Source organism: Salvia miltiorrhiza, chromosome 5 (assembly GCF_028751815.1).
Source record: "Salvia miltiorrhiza cultivar Shanhuang (shh) chromosome 5, IMPLAD_Smil_shh, whole genome shotgun sequence".
In the NCBI taxonomy this organism is placed as follows: domain Eukaryota; kingdom Viridiplantae; phylum Streptophyta; class Magnoliopsida; order Lamiales; family Lamiaceae; genus Salvia; species Salvia miltiorrhiza.
The window spans coordinates 19507370-19528354 of NC_080391.1; the positions used below are offsets into that span (position 1 = coordinate 19507370).

The 20985-nt window shown below is 31.9% G+C and overlaps 1 protein-coding gene across 1 annotated transcript; it reads right to left on the minus strand.

Annotated features, from left to right (window-relative positions):
• Positions 1-14438: 14438 nt before the first annotated feature.
• Positions 14439-17608, minus strand: LOC130986585 (NAD(H) kinase 1-like). Its single transcript, XM_057910033.1, has 4 exons — positions 17398-17608; positions 16047-16203; positions 15250-15323; positions 14439-14789 (listed from the first exon to the last, which is right to left on the minus strand). Exons 1-4 carry the CDS (start codon positions 17398-17400, stop codon positions 14748-14750), a joined length of 276 nt encoding a protein of 91 aa, XP_057766016.1. The 5' UTR covers positions 17401-17608; the 3' UTR covers positions 14439-14747.
• Between the last annotated feature and the right edge of the window lie 3377 nt (positions 17609-20985).

Sequence of the window (20985 nt, forward strand, 5' to 3'; positions counted from 1 at the left end):
CCGATCACTCTCTCCTATTAGCTACGTTGGTAATTATAATTTGGAATTTTAATAAAATTTTAGTTCAATGTTTCATTTATGATGTATTACTTGTTTGATCACAATTTTGTATTTATAGTTCACAGGAGGATGTTATTCCAAAAAAAATATTGATGAAATAAGAATAGAGTGGGCAGAGTTTCTAAGTTTGATTGATGATTGATAATGGTAAGTTTGATACAAAGTTAATTCTTTAATATTTTTTAGATTTAAAGTTCATAAACTAATACATTCATATTTTGATCATGCAGATGGTGTAACTTTGACACTCAAGTAACCTCATTTGATTGTTTTGACTCACATATAGGATGGTGAACAATATTTTATTGGGTTTGATGTAGGATATTTGTATGATGGGTGATATTTCAATGTAGGATGATAAAGAATATTTGAAATTAATGAATGACTTTTTTATTATTCGTGTATATGTTTTAAATTATATTTATTATAAATTTTTAGATTTAATAAAATATTTATTTGAAAAAATAGAAAATTTAAATATAATTGCAAAATTAAAATAAAAAATTGAAAAATTCAACGAATAGACGACATGCTTGCGTCCGTAGTCTATTAGCGCACCCTAATAGACGACACCCACATTTATAACAGACGATTTTCAAATAGATGACACATTTCTCTCCGTCCCTGCACACGCGCGCGCGCGCACACACACACACACACACACACACACACATATATATATATATATATATATATATATATATATATATATATATATAGGGTTGCGCTAAAATAAAAACCAATCTTAATCTATAAAATAAGACCAAAGATAGACCCTTGATTTGAATTAAATGGACGGACAGATTTTGGTGATATATATTATGGGTATTTAATACAGATTTATGGATGAGGATAAGAAAGTAATTACCATTTTTAATATAACTATCTTCTCCCTAAATCAAGGGATCACGTTTATGTCATTATAGCATTCCATAACTATAATACTCAATATTTTTCACGTCCAATAGCAAATCTAAGAAGAAAAAAAATAGAATTGTATGAATTTTTATAGTTTAGACGATAAAATTGGATAATCATTTCTGTACACCATACACAACACCAGATCATCTGTGCAAACATAAATAAATAACACACTGCTATTATTCCAAAATTCATACATCAATTACAGAAATTCATATTATAATAACTAAATGTACATACAACAACTTTTAGAAATAAAATGCATACTAGGAAAAATTCAGACTTAGTCCTCGCACACAAGTAAAAATTCATACTACACTGGTTTTAGTTCATACTACAATGTTCTATAATTCATTTCTATACTCCATGCACAACACTAGATCACCTCTGCCAAAAATATATATATTATACCTAAATTCATACATCACGCAAAGAAAATTCATTAGAATTATGTGTTAGCTAAAATAAAGTCAACAATTCTTAATCTTATTCACATACAATACAGTGGTTCATAAGCAAATGAAATTTAATTCAGACATAAAAGAACTTAATTCAGACAACAACTTTTAGAAATTAAATGAATACTAATAAAAAATCAGACTTAGTATGAGATATTGTTGAGATCTATCTGCAGAAATCGAGGCATCATTTCAAATCTTAATTTCCATAATTAATTGGAGTGATAATCGGAACCGTGTGATTGTAGACGTGGAAGGTCAACAGCATATGTCAATAACACCCTTCAACCTTAAATTTGTATGAATTTTTTAATTTATTTAATGAACTATAGATTAGTCAAAAAAATGAATCTCAGCCGTTAAGTCCCATATGATCTACGATAATAAATTAGTCTTATTTTATAGATTAAGAGCAGTTCATTGAATAGCGCACCCCTATATATATATATATATATATATATATATATATATATAGGAAGGCTAAAATAAGAACGCTTCTTAAAATATAAATTAGGAACCATTTTCAGCCCTTAGATCATCAAGATCTACGGTTGATTCATCATCTTGTTAGATAAATTCATGGTCTTGAGTTCGAATCCCAAAGGTAGCAAAAAATTATTTTTCGCAATTCATACCTTTATACAGTTTATTCATGCATGTTATACATAAAATTCATGCATTTTTGCTGGTTTGTAATTCTTAAAATAAGGGTGGTTTATTGAATAACCCCCCCTATATATATATATATATATATATATATATATATATAGGGTCAAGTTAAACAGAGAATTATTATATATTTCATTTTGAACAAGTCTGTACATTTTACGAACAGATTAACATAACTAACGAACATACGTATTTAGTAAAAAAAAGAGAAAAACTCGCCACCAACAGGATTCGAACCCGGGGCAAATTGATGTTCATGCGGTACATTGATCTGTTCGTAAAAATTGTAGATCTGTTCGTTTTTATTTCACGAATTCTCTATTATCTAAATATTTAGCATTCTCTGTTTAACTTTTCTCTCTCTCTCTCTCTCTCTCTCTCTCTATATATATATATATATATATATATATATATATATGTGTGGGAGCGTTCCAATAGGATCTCCTAAATGTGGTGAGATCTTAGATTGATTTGTGGATGTTGATTCCATGTATCTTATAGCCGATACTTATGTCACAGCCCGCCCTAACTAGGGATAGTTAGGCCGAGTGATCCACGACTAGGGATGGGGTTAAAGAAGAAGGGGAAGAAAAGGGGCGTTATTTATAGCCGTAAAACTTACTCATCTTAATAAAACTCGTCATTTTTATTCATTAATACTCAATTGAAAACAGTCTATGAAAGACAGCATAAAACTTAATTAATATCATTAATCAAGTTATACATCATATGAAACCATTCTCTTAAGACTCAAAGTATGACATAACATACTATAACATCAACAACATCTTGCAGCGGAAAGTAGCTAGACATATGTATGAAGACATATTCTAGACAGGTTAACTATTTATTAACGACCCTGGAGACTCCGCTCATTGCAGCACCATCATCACATCAGCTCAACCTGCACATTTAGAAAACATATGCAGGGCTGAGTACATAAGCACTCAGTGGGCACGTATGCCTAGGTATAAAAATACATGCTTCAAAACTGTAAATTGTCATGCCATCATAATCAGTACAGCAAGGGAGTTTTTCGCTAAAAAGGCCCAAGCTTACTAAGTTCATTTGTGATTCTTAAAGTTCGTCTGATCAGACTAAGTTCTTTTGTAATCTATCATATCTGAAACTGTGTGCCGGAGAGGTGGCCACCTCTCACGGACACTTGACCGGCCAACCCGCTAGATGACTCACGGTCACTGGTGTACACTAGTCCTGGCAGGATAGCTATCAACTGCTCAGGACCCGAATTCGATTGCATCATTGGCAAAGCCAAAGCAGATAGATATCATACTAAAATTTAAACATTTTATGGCAAGACAATACTTGAAATAACTTTAACTCAAATATTTTGTAACGAAATAACTTGCTCAAATGTAACATTAAACTCATTTGATAGATATATATAAAACTGAAATTAACAGTTAAATCATCTCATGCATTCATTCGTATAAGAGGCCTACGACACGCAGGGGATCTCTATATACGTATAGTAAAAGTAATGCCCACCTCGTTGTGTCTCTGTATCAATGAGTAACGTCACTCTCTCCCTCAAGTCGTTACTTCCCAAAAGGACCTTCATCGTTATGAAGAATTGGTGAGAAGTTATAAAAGAAACCTCGATTAATAATCTAATTTCTTTTATGAAACATTAGTATCTCTAATGTTCATCTCTCTTGATTGTTAATCAATATAACAATTATTATCTCTCGTCATTACTCATTAATTATAACATCCTTATGTTATAATTAGCAGCGCTTCAATTAAAAGAAATATTTAACACATCGAAAAGTCCACTTTCTTAGCAGATCTATTCGCTCTCATCTCGTCTAATTAACCAATTAGAAAGTTAAACTTTCCATTAGGCATGTATTTGAGTCACGGGTCAACAAGAATCGACTATGCTCAAATTCTAATTTCACTAAAAATTTCGGCATGACCTATTCATATATCATGTCAGCCACGAGATTTCAACGCGTGAATCTCACTACGTGAACTCGTCTCTCGACTCAAAACTTAACATCTTGACATCTTTTCAACGCAAACCAAACAATTCAAAATCATCAAAACTCTTTATCAGTAAACTATCATTTATACTCGACACCAATTGTTCGAGTGTCAGATACCAACATTTATGTGCGTTAATCATAACTCTCACAACTCACACCATTTAGTCATATCGTATCATCCATCAAAACAAATATAATCAAGTTGTTTTCTAGAAAGTTTTGCTGTTTTTGTGTCATCTTTAAAAATTCATAACAACCAACTAAATCATCATAAACTCTCATACCAATTGATCTCAAAAACTTCATGAAGTGTAGTTCACTCTAAAAATGGTAGTTAACCAAAAAGGTTAAAGGTTTTTGGAGATATTGCTCTTTTAGTGCAGGCTGTCAAAGATTGACAGTTTCTGCCAATTTTGTTTAGGCCATTAGAAACCAAGGCAAACCTTAATAAAATTCCATCAAATTTAATCAGCCAAAACTAAAGGTATCCTTGAAGATTTGGTTAAAAATTTCACAAGAGAAAACGTTCATATGATCTGCCAAATAAACAATGAAACTCATACACTTTTACTGTTGGACAAATATGACAGCAGAACAGGGCATTTTTGAAATAATAAACTGCTCTGTTTCAGAGGTCATAAAAATCGAAATCTTATGTTTTTAGAAAAGTATTGAAGTCTAGTTTCGTTTAAAAAAAACGGTGATGCAAAATCCTTCATGGATTAATAGATATAAACGTTTTTGTGAAGTCTACCAATAGTTGACAGATTCTGTCAAGGATTTTTCAAAATATCTTTAAAATAGCAAACATTATCCAAAAGACATGAAATTTTGCAGCAACGAAATACACATATCATAGATAAACATACTAAAATTTCAGAGCCATCAAGCAATGAAAACTCATCGAAACATAAGCTTGAAACTGCTGTAAAATTTTGACAGAATTCCAGTTTTAATTTCGTTCAACAATTATCATCCATAAATTGTAAATCAATTAGCATGCTCATGTGATATCGTAGAACACATATACGCAATAATATTCATTATGCAACGTCTCAAACTTCACGAATTTAAATAATCATACTCTAAAAATTTATACAATTTTCGTGCTTGGAAAAATACGAATTTAATATATATCGATTTTAGCATACCCCTAAGCACAAATATCAAGTCAAAACGATCAAACAAAAATCGAAAGACAAGCTAATATGTGAAAAACGGGGCTGCCCTCATGGGTTTCATAGCTACGGTTCGTTCCGTTCTTACTCCCTTCATTAAACATGCTCAACATCTACCCAAGAACAACATACTAAAATTTCACGACGATCCGACGTCGTTTCAAAATAAAGTCGAGAATCGACGTTTTTCGACGTCGACGAAAATCGAAAAGAAAACCATCAAAACGTAGGTAGAGATCTTACCTAGTTAGATACGTGATCGAAAAGATGATCGACGCTCGTCTCGGTGCTCAAATCGGAGGTCAAAAGCTCCAACACCAAAGAAAATGGTGTTTGCGTGAAGTGTGTGTGTGTTTTAGGTGTTAGTGTGTGTGTTGTGGCTGATATCAACGTGATATAGTGTGAGTGAGTGGGTTTGGGCGGTTGGGGGTTGGTTAGGGGTAGGGTAGGTTAGATATTTAGTCGTTAAATATCTCGTCTCGTCTCGTTTTAACGACTAACTACCCATACTCTTCGTTACTCGCCCTCTCAACCTCTACTCACTTTCATTACACTCGTAATTCTATATAAATATAGAAAATACAAGCTCGTTCTCGAAATTCTGATAAACGAGATCTACACGTTTATCGAGAAATCCCGATTCACTATTCACTCGTCGTAAAAAAAAAATAAAAACTTTCATTATTGGACTCGTATCGAAAAAACTAAGAATATTTCTCGACGACGTGCACATAAGATTTTGAAAGTCGACAAAAAGACGAAATAGCAGTATTTTACTATTCATCGTCAAAAAGTCAAAATTTTGAAAAACGTCTTAACGGACTCAGATCTCACTTCCGAGTTCATCATTCTCATTCAAATAATTATCTCGAATTATTCAAATACTCAAACTCAAATACGGATATAAAATCTCACATCATTCTTACATCATCGAAAGAACATCTCAACATCTTTAAAAAAAAAAAACTTCATATAACTCCTCATCTCTTTACAAAGTAATCAAACAAGGGATCTATACCCTAATTACTCAAACTTAAGCAATTAAACACGTCATCAAAAGCCCGGGTATTACAACTTACATAGAGGATGAATTTTTTTTACCTAGATTCAAATTCTGGAGAGAGCGAAAATTTTATCAGTTTTTTTAATATCGTTATTCATTAGTATATATTGCTTTATTCAACACTATGTATTGTCTTATTCATTGTACTCATGATCTCACGAAAAATAGCAATCTCACAGTAGTGCAGCCCTATATATATATATATATATATATATATATATATATATATATATATATAGGGTAGGGATCCATAGAGAATTATATTTTTCGAGAGAATGAAAAATAACGAATAAGCCTATAAATTTTACGAATAGATCAACATAAATAATGAACAGATGTATTCAGTAAATATGGTAAAAATAATGAAAATTTCGCTCCTATCAGGATTCGAACCATGGCCAAAAATCTTATTCATACGATATATTGATTTATTCATCGAAATTACAGACTTATTCGAACGCATTCTCTATTCTCAAAATATTTAGCATTCTCCATGGATCTTCTCCCTATATATATATATATATATATATATATATATATGGGAGGGCTACAGTAAAAACACTTCTTAAAATATAAATATAAACGTTTTTTAATGTACGAATTCATCCAACATGGTTACGAATTGTGAAAAATAAATTTTTGCTACCTTTGAGATTCGAACCCAGGACCACGAATTCATCCAAAAGGGTTACGAATCAACCGTAGATCTTGATGATCTAAGGGCTGAAAATCATTTATATTTTATACACTTAAGAGTGTTTTTATTCTAGCCCTCCCCTATATATATATATATATATATATATATATATGGTTAGTTTATATGGAAAAATTAATTTTTTTACGAAATTTAGAAACGTTGGATATGCAAATAATTTTTTATGAATATACAAATAATATTAATTAACGTTTGGGGATTGATACGTAGGTTCATAAAAAGTTATTGACATGTTCATCACAATTATTGATATGTTCATTAAAATTTGGACACGAAATTTATTCTTAATTATTGACCGTTCGATGGATCATGATCAATGGATGACATTGTTTCTCCCTTCTTTCAACATTTACCTTTCTCCATTGAACCTTTTCCTATATATAGGAGTGTTCCAATGAGATCCCCTATAGGTGAGATCTTAGATTGATTTATAAGCGTTGATTTAATGTATCCTATGGTTGATATTTATATGGAGGAATTTTTTTTTACCTGGGTTTGAATCCTGGAGAGGGCGAAAATTTTACTAATCTTTTGAATATCGTTATTCAACACTATATAATTGTCTTATTCAACACTATATATTGTCTTATTCATTTAGGAGTGAACAAAAATTGAGCCGCAACGCAAAATCGAACCGAACCGAACCGCACCATTTCGGTGCGATTTCAAAATCTGAAAATCAAAAATTTTCGGTTCGGTTTCGGTTTTTAAGATTTGGTGTGGTTTTGCACCGAACCGAACCGATAAATATATATTTTTTATTAAATATTTATATTATATAATATATATTAATTTAAAATATAATTTTATAATTGTAAACCCTAAAACTAACAGAACCCACCCCACAATCTGAATGCGCGCGCTCCCCAATCCCCCCTCTCTTCCTACCTCTGACCTCTCTTCCATTTCCGATCTGTGAGCTGCCGGCGACCGCCCGCCGTCCGCGACAGCCCAGGTGCGTCTCCCTTCTGGCACGAGTCGCGACTCCCCCCTTCCGGATTTCGGCCTTCAGTTCGCGACAGCCCAGCCGGCCAGCCCCCTTCCCAGCTTTCCCCCTTCCAGCGTGGCCCATCCCGGCGTCCCAGGTCCCCCCATTTCGGCGCGGAACAGCTGCAGCTTCTTCGATCCCCCTCCCTCTTTTAATTCCTTGAAACTTGAAGACTAAGTATTGTTATTTGTTGGGATTTTGCATTTGAAGATTTTGGTTAGTTTTTTTTCATATTATTGTTTGATTTTGAGGGTTACAACATTATTTTCCAGATTTTAATAGGGTTTTTTTGGAAAAAAAAAGTATCAGTTCGGTCCAACCGACCGAAATTGGCGATTTTATCGGTTCGGTTGGACACCTCCCATCGGTGCAGTGCGGTCCCCATTTTTTCCTGTGGTTTGATTTTCAATTTTTAAGATTTGGTGCGGCTTTTCACCGAACCGAATCGATGCTCACCTCTATATTCATTAGTCTCACGATCTCACAAAAAATAGCAATCTCAGTGGAACCTATATATATATATATATATATATATATATATATATATATATGGGAGGGCTAAAATAAAAACACTTCTTAAAATATAAAATATAAATAATTTTCAGTCCTTAGATCATCAAGATATACGGTTGTTTCGTAACCCTATTGGATGAATTCGTGGTCCTGAGTTCGAATTACAAAGGTAGCAAAAATTTATTTTTCACAATTCGTAACCCTGTTGGATGAATTCATACGTGTTCCACATAAAATTCGTACATTGAAAAACGTATTTATTTTTATTTTAAGAAGTATTTTCATGGTAGCCCTCCCCTATATATATATAATTGAGTTATAATAAAAATCTCATTTAATGTATAAACAATGAACCTTGCACATAATCTAGCACATATAATCTATAAAGTACGTATATGCATTTAACGTATAAAGTAACTGAAAGTTCTTGCTCGCGCAAAACAGAGAATATTGAATTAATTATAGAAACAAAGAATCCAACAACTATTAATAAAAATCAATAAAGAAATGGGAAAATAAAGTAAAAACAGTAAAATAATTTTATACTACAATTAATTAATTAATTATAATTATAATTCACTATTAAAATTCTTTTTGTAATAAATATATTATCTACTTAATAAATATTGCTCTTACTAAGTAGATACAATAGTAATAGTCGGTTCTTTCTCATCATGTATCAAAATCTAAATAGATAAGAGTTCCTTCGTTGATTCAAAAGGAGATGATAATAGGTTAAAAATACATGTATGATGTATGTTCCAAACTGACCGTTTCACTTTACAAATTAGTATTACCTTGAAATTTGTAACCTTTTCAGATGCTCTCTGATAACCTTTTCGTTTTGAATTAGCATTTTTACAAAAAAGTTATTAATTTGAACTCCACTATAGCCAGAGGGTGTTTGGCCGGGCCGAGCTTATAAGCCCCTCAAAACAGCTTATAAGTTGTTTAAGAGCTTATAAACTCTTTTAAAGTGTTTGATAAAATAAGCTTCTAAATAGTTTATAAGCTCAAAAAATAAGCTCCAAGAGCTTATAAGCTCCCCAAAAAATAAGCTCCTCTACCCCAACTTATTTTTTTATAATCTCATATGCAACAATCCTTTTACAAATATTTTTCAATTATATTTTATTATTTTCATCATATATCATTTAAGTTCATTTTTCTTCGATTTTCTCTCTCTAAAAAAATATTTTCTCGCTCTAGCAAAAAAATTCTCTCTCTAGCTTATAAGCTCAATTATCCAAACACTTTGACAACTTATAAGCTCTTAAAAATGACATCTTATAAGCTACAAGAACTTATAAGCTCTTTGAAATAAGCTTAGCCAAACACCCTCTAAATGTTGGGGTAAATATTAGATTAAATTTCAAATTATATTCATTTTTATAAAAAATATATTGAATTTTAAAAAGTATTTTTAATAATTTCAAATTATTCAATTTGTATTAAAAATATCCCGTATTTATTTTTCGATCCCTCAAATAATGACATGGTTCGCTGGATATCACCGTACAATTTATATTTTATTTTTAAAAATGACATGGCATAAAACGATGTTATTTTTTACCGAATCATTTAAAAAAAATTAAGTCTACATTTGATAAACTGACCTTCAACGCAATTTGAATAAATTAGCATGCACAAAACAATATCATTTTTTTAATGACATGGCACAAAACGACCCATGTCCCTTAAAACAATAAAATATAAATTTACACAGTGACATTCGGTGAGTCGCATCATAATTTTGGGAATTCGAAAATAAATGCGGAATACTTTTTGTACAAACCTAATAGTTTGATATTTTTAAAAATATTTCTTAAAATTTAGAATATTTTTTATAAAACGAATATACTTTATGGATTAATATATGATATTTACCGTAAATGTATGCCAACTTTGATTTCTTTTTTATATACTCCCTCGGTCTACGATATTATTTTCACTTTTGTCATGTTGGTCCGTCTACAATGTCGTTTCCACTTTCATTTATAAAAATATGACCCACAAACTTCCACTCACAATAATAATGGGATCCAAACTCCACTCATAATATGCGCGACTGTTCTTGGGGGACCTTTTTGTGGGAAGTTTCGCCTCTCCGACTTTCGCCGCTTGGCTGTAACGATCCCCTTTCTTTCAGCGACTGGCTTTATATGATCCGATCCATTCCTGATAAAGAAGCTCATAATATCTTCGCCACTATTGCTTGGGCTTCGTGGTTTGCTCGAAATCTGCTCATTTTTCAAGGGAAGGATGTCTCACATGCTGATTGTTTATCGATTGCTAGAGGTGCTGGTTGGATTAGGCCTTGTAACTCTTTCCCGGCTGATACTCTTTCTTTGAAAGTCCAGTGTAGTCACGATGCTCAGGTGAAGGTGCAATGTGATGCTGCTATTGGTATGGGGGTGGGGATCGGTTTGGGGGTCGTGATGCTGGATGCAGAGGATAAGGTTGTTGGCGTGAGATATGGTTTTATGCCGGGAGTTTTTTCGGTTGAGGAAGGTGAAGCCTGTGCTGTTCTGGAAGGCCTTCGTCTCTGCGAAGAACAAGGAATGAGAGATGTTATTCTGGAAACCGACTGCCAGCTGCTGTACTGGCGTCTTACCAACCGTGAGGAGGACTTGTCTTTTATCGGCGATACTTTGAAAGACATTGTGATAAGGACTGAAGGTTTGCATCACGTCCTTTTGAGCTGGACCTCTAGAGACTCTAATCTTGCTGCTGATAGTCTCGCTAGTTATGCTCTTAGATTTCGTTTACCTTGTGTTTCTTCTAATGTTTTTCCTGCTGATGTAAACTCTACTGGTTTGTTCTAATGTTAGTCTGCTCTTTCTCTAAAAAAATATCATTACTATCAACTATTATTCGGTATTTTTTTAAAATTCGTGTCGTCCACAAAGTGGAAACAATATCGTGGACGAAGGAAATATATATTAAATAAGCATACATGGATTGTTTAATTATTATATTTATACCTTATTTATTCTTAATAAATCGATAATTGAATTAGGTGTCACCAAGTGACCATTTGACATAAGAAAGATTATGGATGTGTGTTGCTCTAATTTTAAAGTGATTAATGCTTAAAGTCAAAGATTTTAGATTCAAGTTCATGGTTACTGAACTTTAAAAATTATTTATTTTAAAAAATATTAAAGTATATGTATTTATTTTTTCTCAAAGAGAAAATGAGAAAATGATATTTACCTACCAGTTCAATCAGTCATAAATGGAAAAACAATTTGAAAGAGACTTTTTCAAATTCTCAATATGAAGATAAAACATTTTATAGATTTTCAAGTAACAGAAATAGTGACATTACCTCAAAGGGATTTCCAAGTGAAACAAATTTGAATTTCTTTCTGTCTTTGATGTTCTCAGCTAGGAACTTAGGACCCACAAAATTAAGGCTGTCGAATTTGTACATTTTATCACGTTTCATCTTTGTTTCGGTCCTTCCAAAGCAATTAATATCCACCTACTACTCGTCAACAAATTCTACATATATATTCGATTAAATAAATAAAAGAAAAACATTTTTAATAAAATAATCTCTCCGTCAATTTACTTATGGGTGAGCATTCCGTTTTCCATTCCATTTTTTTGCTAAACCAAATCAAATTAAATTTATATTTAATTAAAAAAATCGAATCAAATTGAATTAACTGACTAAACCGAATCGAATAAATCGAAATTTTTAGAATTAAAATCGAATCAAACCGAAAAATTGAAATAATCCCAAAAAATTGAAAAAATCGAAAAACCTAAATAATAAATAAAAAATAAGTGAATGTATAAATCAAAATTATATATATATATATATATAATTCAACATTCGATTTTGTTTGATTTTTAAAAACTCAAACCGAATCGAACCGAAAAATTATTTAAAAAAAAATCAAACCGAATCAAACTGAAAATCGAAAAAATCTAATCCTATTTTAATATATTTCGGTTTGAGTCAATTCAATTATTCGATTTCAAATATTTTGCTCATCCCTAAATTTACAGGTCTACAAGTAAAACACCAGTTCCGTGTGGTGTTTTTAGGGTCGTTTTCGTGTAGACCTAATACTAATTAGAGGCCTCATTCTAGCAATTATTGTTTATATAAATATACAATGATCTTAAATAAAAAGTTATTTTAAAATATAAACAAAGATATATTTTTAGCTTTTAGATTATGAAAATTTACAAAAGAATACGTTATCATAAAAAATGAGAGATGACATTGCTTCTACAAACATATTTACACTTAATATGCACATTTTATGATATTCAATATATTTTCAAGATGAAAGATTTATAGTTTGATTCAATTGAACTCCCTTTTTAATATAGTATAGATACTAGCTAAATGATACATGTAAAAGATTGAATCTAAAGTGCACGCTCACAGTGGTGGAGCTAGGTGCAATGGGGTCACGGTCACTGTTGGCGGCTTCAGACTGGTGTCCTACACTTCTCAGTCGTCGACTCATTGGCGACGCCACTGACTTGTTTTGTTGTTCGCTTGTGCAGATTCGTCTCCCGCCATTGCTGATTTTTGGTAACTTTTTTTTTCTTCTTCTTATTTTTCAATTTGAGTTTATGGAGATAGCAAATGCAATGAATCACCGCCTGCTCACTTCCTCTGTCCATTTTTTGCTTATTTCCATGATACATTGTGATTGCATGATTTTCTTATGCATTTCTACCATGCATAGAGATTGTTTTTTCACTACAAAAAAAATCGAAATTAATTACGGAAAATTCCGTAGCTAAACCGTAGCAAAAAACGATTAACTACGGAAATTCCAAAATTCACGACGGAAAGACAAGGGTCGCGATATGCTTGGTCGTACTGTTCATCTATGACGGGATATTCAGTCGTTAAATTTAACAACGGTTTAATGACGGAATATACCGTCGTTACTTTACTTTTTCATTTCTGTAATTTTTTTAAATAACCGTCGTAAAGCCGTAGCCATAAAGATATTATATTTCATTTTTTTAATAATCCGTAGTGAATCCGTAGCTATATACATGTATTTTTTTAACGTTCCGTAGTAAAACCGTAGCTACATATAGGTATTTTGTTTATTTTTTTAATAATCCGTAGCAAAACCGTAGCTACATATAGGTATTTTTTTATATTTTTTTAATAATCTGTAGCAAAACCGTAGCTACATATAGGTATTTTTTTATTTTTTTTAATAATCCGTAGCAAAACCGTAGCTACATATAGGTATTTTGTTTATTTTTTTTTTATATTCCGTAGCAAAACCGTAGCTACATACCGGTATTTTTTTATTTTTTTTTATATTCCGTAGCAAAACCGTAGCTACATACCGGTATTTTTTTAATTTTTTTTAATAATCCGTAGCAAAACCGTAGCTACATATAGGTATTTTGTTTATTTTTTTTTATATTCCGTAGCAAAACCGTAGCTACATACCGGTATTTTTTTATTTTTTTTTATATTCCGTAGCAAAACCGTAGCTACATACCGGTATTTTTTTATTTTTTTTTATATTCCGTAGCAAAACCGCAGCTACATACCGGTATTTTTTTTATTTTTTTTAATAATCCGTAGCAAAACCGTAGCTACATATAGGTATTTTGTTTATTTTTTTTATATTCCGTAACAAAACCGTAGCTACATACCGGTATTTTTTTATTTTTTTTAATAATCCGTAGCAAAACCGTAGCTATATACATATACTTTCTTTTATTTTTTTCTGTTCCGTAGCGACATACAGGTATTTTTTTAATATTCCGTAGTAAAACCGTAGCAATATATATACTTTTTATTTTTATTTTTTTAATATTTCACAGTAAAACCTATTTCTAATAAATACAAAATCAATGCAATATTTAAATTAATAATCATCTCAAAATCAAACTAATAAAATATCATAAAGGATACCTGTTAGTGTAATAAATTCATAAACATCTAAATAAAAATCTTAGAACAATATATAATAAGTACAAAACATGTATTTAGGGTGGAGACGAGGAACGGGGGAACGACCCTGAGGATGATTGGAAGAATTTCATAAGCTGAGAAATTTGTTGTTGCATTTCCAACTGCCTAGTCTCCATTTCTGCTTCTTTTCGTCGTCGCTCCTGCACCTCAGCCTGTAGAGTAGCTTGTAGAGTAGCCTCTCTCTGTTGTGTCTGCTCTAACTCTGTCTGGAGCTGTGCAATCTGAGCTGAGACTGCTGCTGAAGGAAATTGAGACGAGCACCTCGAATGAGTTTGGATTTGGACCTCATATTTCCTAGTCATCAAAAGTCTTTTAGATAATAGTATTTGGTGTTTATTATGACACTTAAAAGCTTTCTAGATAATATAACTTAATGTTATCTATGAATGCGTATTTCCTCCAAAAAAAAAAACATGTATTTCTGCCTCAAAAGAAACATAAATAATGTATAAGTCAAATTAAAATATTTCCTCAAAAGAGAGCATATATTGATGTGTTCAAATATAAAAACATGCATCTTTGCCTCTCCCCCACCGGCAATTTCAAATAAATAGATATGCATATTTGCCTCTCCCCCACCGGCAATTTCAAATAAATAAACATGTATTTCTGCCTCTCCCCCACCGGCAATTTCAAATAAATAAACATGTATTTCTGCTTCTCCCCCACCGGCAATTTCAAATAAATAAAACACTAACCTGGACACAATGATGTAAGAGCACAACGACGATGGCACAGCAGCTAGCAATTGGCAAACGGGCACAGGACAAGACTAAAACAGAAAAAATTAAATCAAAACACAGATAGTCCGACCAAATAAGCAAATACAACACAAACCATTCTTTTCATTACTTGAATTTAAAAAACACTAAACCTACAAGCCTATTTTAGTATTATTATTGAATTGCATTACTTGATTATAGTTACTTCACACACTGTACATCACATTGTCATTCAGCAGAATTAGATATGGTTTTGACATATATGGAAGTTATTAGACTTGGGCTTTATATATATGAAGTGAGAAAATCAGTACATAGGTCTAAAAGATTTCTGGAGTACCAGTGAATAACTTGAAAGAAGCAGGCAACGATCTTTTCTCTTTGGCCCAGAAAACACCAGATTTCTTTGAGTGATAAAGTCCAGGATCAATAATTATAGGCCTAGTTCTTTGGTATCCGCAAATAACAAACAAAGACCAAATACAGTTGAATTGGAAAGCCATTTCAGCAAATGTAAGGCCGATGGAGACAAGTTAAGGGCATAAGTCCAGTGCTCACTCTTTCCAACCAAAGTCACTAGTATGCTCAAGGAAATTCAGATCCCTGCAGCAAATTCAGATCCATTCAGCAGCTTCGGCTTGAGCAGAAGCCTTACCTTCTGTCACCCGTCTCAGTGCCTTGGCAACGGCTAAAACCATATTTAATCAAATTAGTATCAACATATTGCTCCAATAGTAGCATATAGATAACAAATGATTAATCTAAAGACTCACTTCTCAAAGCCTCAGAGAACTCAATCAGATTATCTTCGATTCCTTGGAGAGGAGGCTGTTGAATAAGTTCCTCTATAGATTTTTCTGAGCTCAAAACTGAGGTAGAATCTAGACAGCCATACTCAGCAAACCTTCGAGCACATTTGGGTCCTCGAACCTGCAAAAAGTTGGCATTCAATCCTCAGAAAGTAGGCTCTATGTCGAAATAGAAAAGGGAAAATGAGAGAGAAGTTGGGAAGAAACAGATGCATCAACTCAAGCAAACATGATTGTCTCAAGTATTAATGTTTCAAAAAGTGAAAAGTGGTGATCATGGTGGCAGAGGTTGATAATTATAACATAACTTGTGTATTAACAGGTTAAAGAATTGTGGGAAAAAGGAACACAATAGCAGAATATGTATCATGGCAGTACAATACTACTTTAAGTTCTTCTCCCTTCTCAACTTCATTTTTGTGACCCCAAGTATTTCTGTTCCAAATTCGAAAGTACATCTGAGTTTTGCGGCTTCCCTTCTCATTTATACTCTAAAGTCTCATTATCCCAATACCAAAAGCCAAAACCAGAGTGTTACTTTTAAAAGAACACATTCAACTGCAGGGTGATAACACTACCAAAAGAAGCTAGGCTATTTCAAAACTGCAGTTTTTGAAACAAAACATCCTACATCGATCAATAATACAGAGGATGGCTCAAATATTACTAATAAAAGCCATGCCGCCTGATATGCTCTTTACTCCTTAGGAATCAGCATACCCAAAAATCACTCACAGGCTTATTCCAATTGAACCGAGGTTGTTCGGACAATATCAAAGATCAATTGAGCTAGCAATTCAATATGAGTAATCTAGTCACTCCATGATTCTAGCTTGAGGGAGATTATACAATTAGATGAAAGAAGTAGCAACCTCAGAATTAAGTGATCAACCCACACCCACACAAACACACACAAAAAGCATCATAATTCACCAACAATCACCCAAACTAAACTTAGGAACTGAATATGATCGTAATGCTTCTAAGTTCTATTCTTCTCCCAACGATTGATAGAGGACATAATCTCAGTAGAACAACACATAATATGTTCACATTTTTAAATAATCCGAACACACAAAAAGGAGGAATAAATAAACACCTGGCTGAGAGCGCAGTGGAAAACGAGAGTATCCTTGCCTTTGGTAGCTTCAACGAGATTTGGTAATTTATCCAAAAACCGAGGTAAAATTTACCAAAAAAACAAGTAGAGTAGTAGTTCACGATTATCGGTCTTCAGATCTATAAAACAATAACCAGACAACGATTATCATTGTTCCAGCCCTAACTGAAATGAAATAGGAGACAAAAGGCTCACCATTGTTCCAGCAATGGCAATAGCAACTGAAGGCGACGATGGGGAGAAGATGCAGAGATAGACGGCGGATATCGGAGAGGGTGGCGGGGAAGACGGCGGAGATCGAAGCGCGCGGCGGGGAGATCGACGGCAAAGGGGCCAGGAGCTTATTTCAGAAATGGACGGCAAAGGGGCGGGAGCTGCACTTCTTCCGATTGAGATTAATGTGATAGACGACTATTTAGAAAATTCAATAAATATTAACGACTCTTTAACTACGGAAATCTAATTTAGAAAATAAAACAAAAAATTCAACATATTTTAACTACTATTTAGCTACGGAATAATAATTTTAATTAATAAAATAAAAATTCAGTATATTTTAACGACAATTTAGCTACGGAATAAAAATTTTAATAAATAAAATGAAAATTCAATTTATATCAACGACTATTTAGCTACGGAATATTAATTTTAATTAATAAAAAGAAAAAATTCAATAAATATTAACGACTCCTTAACTACGGAAAGTTAATTTAGAAAATAAAACAAAAAATTCAACATATTTTAACTACTATTTAGCTACGGAATAATAATTTTAATTAATAAAATGAAAATTCAGTATATTTTATCGACAATTTAGCTACGGAATAAAAAATTTAATAAATAAAATGAAAATTCAATTTATATCAACGACTATTTAGCTACGGAATATTAATTTTAATTAATAAAAAAAAATTCAATAAATATTAACGACTCCTTAACTACGGAAAGCTAATTTAGAAAATAAAACAAAAAATTCAACATATTTTAACGACTATTTAGCTACGGAATAATAATTTTAATTAATAAAATGAAAATTCAGTATATTTTAACGACTATTTAGCTACGGATGATTAATTTAATAAATAAAATAAAAAATTCAATATATTTTAACGACTATTTAGCTACGGTTTAATAACTAAATATTTAAAATTAATTAAAAAATTCAAAATTAATATGTTTCCGTTGGTAATCCGTAGTTAATTAACTACGGAATAAATTCCGTAGTTAAATTCAGTAGCTAATCTGGCGTTTTCTTGTAGTGTTTGATTTATATTACCTTTTCTGGACTTGAAAATAAGCTTGAGAACTTTATTGTTGATGTGCGCATGGATGAAAAATTTTCGAAATGGATTGAAGATCTTGCCAAGAATATGGTTTTTATAAGAAAACATGTTTTTCCATTGAAGTATTTGTTAGTTAAGTTGATATTGACTTTATCAGTTGTCACTACTATAGTTGAAAAAGTTTCTTTGTATGAACTTAAAAGTAAGTTTGAACACTTTATTGTTGATCGTATGGATGAGTGTTCTCGGAACTATCAAGGATTGGATATCTTGTCGGAAAGATAATTTCTACAAGGAAGCATGAAATTTTCCCATGGGTATATTTGATAGTTAAGTTGGCATTGACTTTAGGTTCTACGCTTGATGACTGTCTCCATAGACCAACGCAAGTATTTTCTAGTATGCATTTTGTTGGTATGAGTAACACCTATATATCAAATCATTTAAACTCTTCGTGACGGGTGAGCAGAACGAGAGGCACCTGATAGGTCGCATAGTGATGTGCATATTTGTATGCAACGTCGTGTATATATGCATTTACATATATGCATATTTGTGTTCGCTTATATGCAAAATTATGGCAGCGATTATGCGAAAAAAAATTGATAAAAAAATTAAAAAAAGTTAATATCATTAATTTTTTTAATTTAAAATTTTTTATTCCTATTTTACCCCTACGTGTATTTTGCTTTTGAAGATCTCTGTCACGTGTCACGCATACACACATTGTATAGTCTATATTTGGATCTATATTCATATATATGTATGTATATGTCAAATTATTCAAAAATACATTAAATTTTAAGAATATTTGCATGTAAATACACAAGATTTGGAGGTTTTCTGAAAATTGCACACGTCACAACCTTTCAATCTTTCTTATATTTTACACATGATCTTAAATTTCTCCCAAATCAAAGCTGAGTTGCAGTAGAAAATTTCAACCTGGTCAAATAACGATGAGAAAAAAAATGAAATTGTATTAACACACACCAAAACATTGTTGTCTATAACTATAAATATGAGTTACAAATCTACAAATAGTTCAACTGAGGGAAACTCACGACAAGTTAAAAAAAAAGATTCACAGCCATATTGAGGTCTAAATTTCAAGAGCATAACCGAGAAATAATTCATATTGTAACGACGTATTTATGGAAGGGATGGGGCATTTTTGAAGACCATCATTGAGCTCTTCAATAGCACCTGAAGCCTCGATCTTCTTGAATTTGAAACTCAGATTTAGTTATAAATGACGGCATTTTGGTGTGTTCCAATGATGATTTTTTCTCATCGTCGATTTGACTACGGTGTAATTCTCGACTTTCAACTTAACTTTGATTTGGAGGGAATTTGAAATCGTGTACAAAATAAGAAAAACTGAAAAATTATATATTTTTATTAAAAAAGTCGTGTACAATGTGTACAATTTCTAAAATGCGCAACAATGTTTATATTATGGTTTTGATGTAATATGAGAGATCTTAATATTAGGGTTATTGTTAAAAAATAGTCCAAAATTTGAGCTAAAATGTTGCCATGGAGTTAAAGTTCGAGCTATGTTTTAATAAGGGGTAATAGTGCTAAAATACATGAATTTTCACACATTTATGGTTTTGCACATGAACTTAAAAATCTACTTCCATACACAAACTTTCATTATTTCTGATTTTGCATATGATGAACATTTTCAGCGAATGATTCATTAATATATTTTTGTATTATTATAGTGGAATTTACCTAATATCCAACTACGCCGTTTATGAAGAATTCTATTTAAGTTACGTAGACAATTTCGACTTCGATCTTAATTCATTCGTAAAAAATGTTCATTATGTGCAAAATCAGAAAAAAAAAAAAAATGAAAGTTTGTGTATTTGGAGGTAGAATTTTAAGTCACGTGCAAAACCAAAAATGTGTAAAAAAATCATGTATTTTGGCGCTATTACTCTTTTTAATAATAACCCTTAATATTACTCCATTTTTCCTTTTATTCATCTTTTCGCTTTTCACCTACACACAAAACACTAGTTTCTTAATTTTCGTACAATAAAAAAAGGTCTCAAGATAGCTGAGACGAAGGGAGTATCATATAGTAAGACACAAATCAGACTTGTAGTGGTAATAGAAAGAGACGAGAGATGAAGGTAGAATTTCTAGAAAGAGAGAACAAAGAACACTTAAAATCGCTAAAAATCGCTCGTGTATTAAATTTGCTAGAGTTTTGGTACACAATTTGAAGAATGCGTGTGTTTTACATGGAGAATAACGTTTTTTTATAGACGTTGCTAAGTTAGGGGTACAATAGTCTTTTCAGCTTTCGCCCTTTCAGGTCTATTATTCTTTACATTGAGGGGCAACATTGTCTTTTTTGAGTTTTACATGTATTGTGCATTATAATAACACGGCCTGACATAATATCTTCAAAAATATTCTCCTAACTAAATTATGTTAGTATGTTCTTCGAAGTGCAAATAAATGATTGCCACGTGTTGACACC

Coding starts and splice junctions, on each gene's coding strand:
- LOC130986585 (XM_057910033.1), bottom strand. Junction 15,324..16,046: donor GTTCTCTGAGGCTTTGAGAA/GTGAGTCTTTAG, acceptor TTTCTGTTTTAG/TCTTGTCCTGTGCCCGTTTG. Junction 14,790..15,249: donor TCTTACATCATTGTGTCCAG/GTTAGTGTTTTA, acceptor AATTTCCTTCAG/CAGCAGTCTCAGCTCAGATT.